The following is a 3,608-nucleotide window of genomic DNA, read 5'->3' on the forward strand; positions in this document are numbered from 1 at the left end:
GAAAACCTCGGTTTTAGCCGTACGATGATCCGTTCGAATCCCGTGTCTAGAGAATCAAACGGCTAATATTTGCCAAAAGCTAAAAGTAGCAGAACGGTAATGACTTTTCTGGAAAGAAACAAAACTGCAAAAAGGGACTTGAATGGCTTTGCTTTAACGTACCACAAACGGAAAAACCCAATACAGCGTAATATTCCTTGGCATCTTTTTTCCTTTTCCTAATTAAAAAATACATAAATTTTTACAACTCTTTTCCCCTATATAAAGCCCTTCTTCTCCAGGTTTTCTATCACTTCAAGCTCAAACAACTGATTCTGTTCTGAACCCAAAGAAAATACTAGGAAGAAGGAATTTCTCTATCTTTTTTCCTTTCATTCTCTTTAAAAACTGAAAAATGGCCGGAATCGTTGTAGTTTTTGACTTCGACAAGACGATTATTGATTTGGACAGCGATAATTGGGTGGTGGATGAGTTAGGTGCTACTAATTTGTTCAATCAACTTCTCCCTACCATGCCCTGGAATTCTGTCATGGTTAGTTTTCCTTTTCATATTTGCTACATTCTCTTATCTCCAATTTAATGACGTGAATTCCAGTGTATACATCAAATCAAATAATTTAACCAACGTTACAATTTCAAACTACACTATATGCTCATGTTATAAATTAAAGTATATATATGCAAGGCAACATGTCTTGCATTTATTGGTTTGATTTTTTCTAATTTTCCAACTTTTTCACAAATTACAGGACAAGATGATGAAGGAGCTCCATGCACAAGGCAAAACTATTGCGGACATTGAAGAAGTGCTTAAACGGGCACCTATAATTCCCCGTGTGGTACCAGCCATTAAAGCGGCTCATGCTTTAGGGTATGTACCTCTCAATTTTTCAGGCATTTATTTCCTATGTTTTTGGTTAAAAAACATAGTGATTCATGGGCATTAATTAAATCAATGCTTGTTTTTTGTAGGTGTGAATTGAGGGTAGTAAGCGATGCGAATATCTTCTATATTGAGACAATATTGAAGCATTTGGGAATAATGGATTGCTTCTCGGAGATTAATTCAAATCCAGGATATGTTGATGAGGAAGGAAAACTTAGAATCCAACCTTACCATGATTTTCACACTTCCTCTCATGGCTGCAGTCTTTGTCCTCCCAACATGTGCAAGGTAAAACACAACAAAAAACTTAATCTTACTTGATGTCTACACAAATTCAACGATGTTAAAACACGTGTTTTTACATATATTGTTATTACTTAATTATGATCGTGGTAAATTAATATGATTTTGGTGTAAACATCTGATACTAATCTCATAACTTTCTTTTTATGGCTCCAAGCTAGGTTCCGACTTGCTTGTTAGATAGTACTAGAGTAGTAGTTTTCCTAATGTTATTCGAATATGCTGAAATACAGAATTTCTCTTTTGATAATGTAGTATAGTACTTTCATATCAAGCCTACGGCCAGCAAAATTCCTCTTTATATTTTTCTTTTAATCTTTTATATGTATAATATTTAGATTTATAAACAATTAATTTATCCTAATGGATAGGTTTCTTTGTTAATAAACATAACAGGGCCTCATTATAGAAAGAATACAAGCTTCTCTGGCTATGGAAGGGAAGAAAAGAATGATTTATCTTGGTGACGGAGCAGGTGATTTTTGTCCCAGCTTGAAACTCAAAAAGGAAGATTTTGTAATGCCAAGGAAAGATTTTCCAGTCTGGAAATTAATAAATGAAAATCGCGAACTCGTAAGAGCAGAGATCCATGGGTGGAAGGATGGAGAAGAATATGAACATATTCTGCTTCAGATAATCAAAACATTAACAATGGAGGAGAACCAATTGTTATCAGTTGATTGCAAGTTTCAGACAATTCCCATTGAGGCCTTACCAAAAGTTGTCCCTGTGCCTTACTAATATTGAAGCTTTTGATGACTTGCTTTTGATGTCAATAAATTAAAGGATAGTAATGTGTGTGATTTTGAGTGTTGATTGAAATATCAAGAAAGTGATCAACTGACAGCTAACTGATAAAGAGTTGGCTTTGATTAATTACTTGTTCTTTACGGTTTTTGTTGAAACAGAACACCTAAAAAGTTCTCTAGTTTTGAGCCTGTGATTCGGGCTCTATATAATATATTAATATGGTGTAACAATAATAACTACTTGTATCATCTTCCTTACTTTTTAATGTTACCGGATCACGTTAGGGTTTTATTTGTAGGGGTGGCAAATGGTGGTTTGGGTTCAATTTGGGCGGGTCAAGAGCTGAGTAAATAAATGGAGGTACTTTTATCTTCCTATACACTATTTGAAACCTTATTACCCTTCCTACTCAAATTTCAATTTAATTACATAGTCATATACAACTTACCAATTATATATAAATACGTTTTAAATGAGTATCCCTTTTATATTAGAAATTGAATAAGGAATATTAGTTATTTCCTTATCCCTTTATACTTGCCCACTCTTTCTCTCTCTCTCTCTCTCTTTCTCTCTCCATCTCTCTACTCTGTAAAAATAGCACGGGCTAGCCTGTTTTCGGACTGGTAATTCAAAAATAGCCACTGTTTGCAAAGTTATTGAAAAATAGCCACTATTTTGCTGCAACACGGACCGGTCCAGCATAATATACTGGAGATTGGTGCACCTGTGTATGAACTTCCAGCATATTATGCTGGACCTCCAACAAGCAGAAAGTTCCAGCATAATATACTGGAGATTGAAGTACCTGTGTATGAACTTTTAGCATATTATGCTGGACCAGTATATTATACTGGAACTCCAGTATATTATGGTGGAATATTTCCGAATTTTGAACAGTGTTTTCGTTCAGATTTATCTTTATGTTAAAAATTGGCTAAATTTTGATTACTTTTGAAACTGTGGCTATTTTTCAATTACCACTTGTAAATCTGGCTATTTTTGAATTTCTCCCCTCTACTATCCTTCTCTCCCCCCCCCCCCCCCCCAATTTTTTCTTAATTTGATGTTCTCTGTTTTTTATGCTTTCTTGTTGTATAGAGTTTTAATGGAATTTATCAATAAATTTCAATCGTTTTAACTTAGCAATTTACTTTCATGTTGTACAATTGGTGTTCAAATTAAAATTGCCAATCAATAAATTTTGAAGGTGTTTGACTCTCCACCATTGACAGCCATTAAAAAGCTTTGAAGCTTTGAAATCTAATTTGGGATTTCAAAGATCATTATTTGTTTGGATTGGGTGTTTTGCAAACAATTGAGAATATTGTTTGGAGTTTATCTCTCAATTTTGAGGGTGTTTTGGTGAAAATTAGACTTGATTTTGGCTGAATTTCAAATTGAAACTCGAAGAAAAAGAAGAAGAACACATGACATACAATATACTTACGAAATCGTAGTAAAATTGTATTATAATTGTATGTAAATTGTATGTGTATATATATATATTGTATTCTGTTATAGTTATATATATTTTTTTATTTGAATGTTGTATGAAAGTTGAAAAATAGTTGTATAATATATGAATCGTTGTATAAAATTTGTATATAAGTTATCAATACTATCTTTTTACATAAAGTTGTTGATATGTATCAAAATTATATTAAGA

General features: G+C 33.0%; 1 protein-coding gene across 1 annotated transcript; it reads left to right on the top strand.

Annotated features, from left to right (window-relative positions):
• Positions 1-283: 283 nt before the first annotated feature.
• On the top strand, positions 284-2,065 carry LOC104120907 (inorganic pyrophosphatase 1-like). The gene is made up of 4 exons (XM_009632772.4): positions 284-532; positions 750-871; positions 973-1,174; positions 1,586-2,065. The coding sequence occupies exons 1-4, from the start codon at positions 395-397 to the stop codon at positions 1,928-1,930; spliced, it is 807 nt and encodes a 268-aa protein (XP_009631067.1). The 5' UTR covers positions 284-394; the 3' UTR covers positions 1,931-2,065.
• The last annotated feature ends 1,543 nt before the right edge of the window (positions 2,066-3,608 follow it).

The sequence above is a fragment of the Nicotiana tomentosiformis genome, chromosome 3 (genome assembly GCF_000390325.3).
Source record: "Nicotiana tomentosiformis chromosome 3, ASM39032v3, whole genome shotgun sequence".
In the NCBI taxonomy this organism is placed as follows: Eukaryota; Viridiplantae; Streptophyta; class Magnoliopsida; order Solanales; family Solanaceae; genus Nicotiana; species Nicotiana tomentosiformis.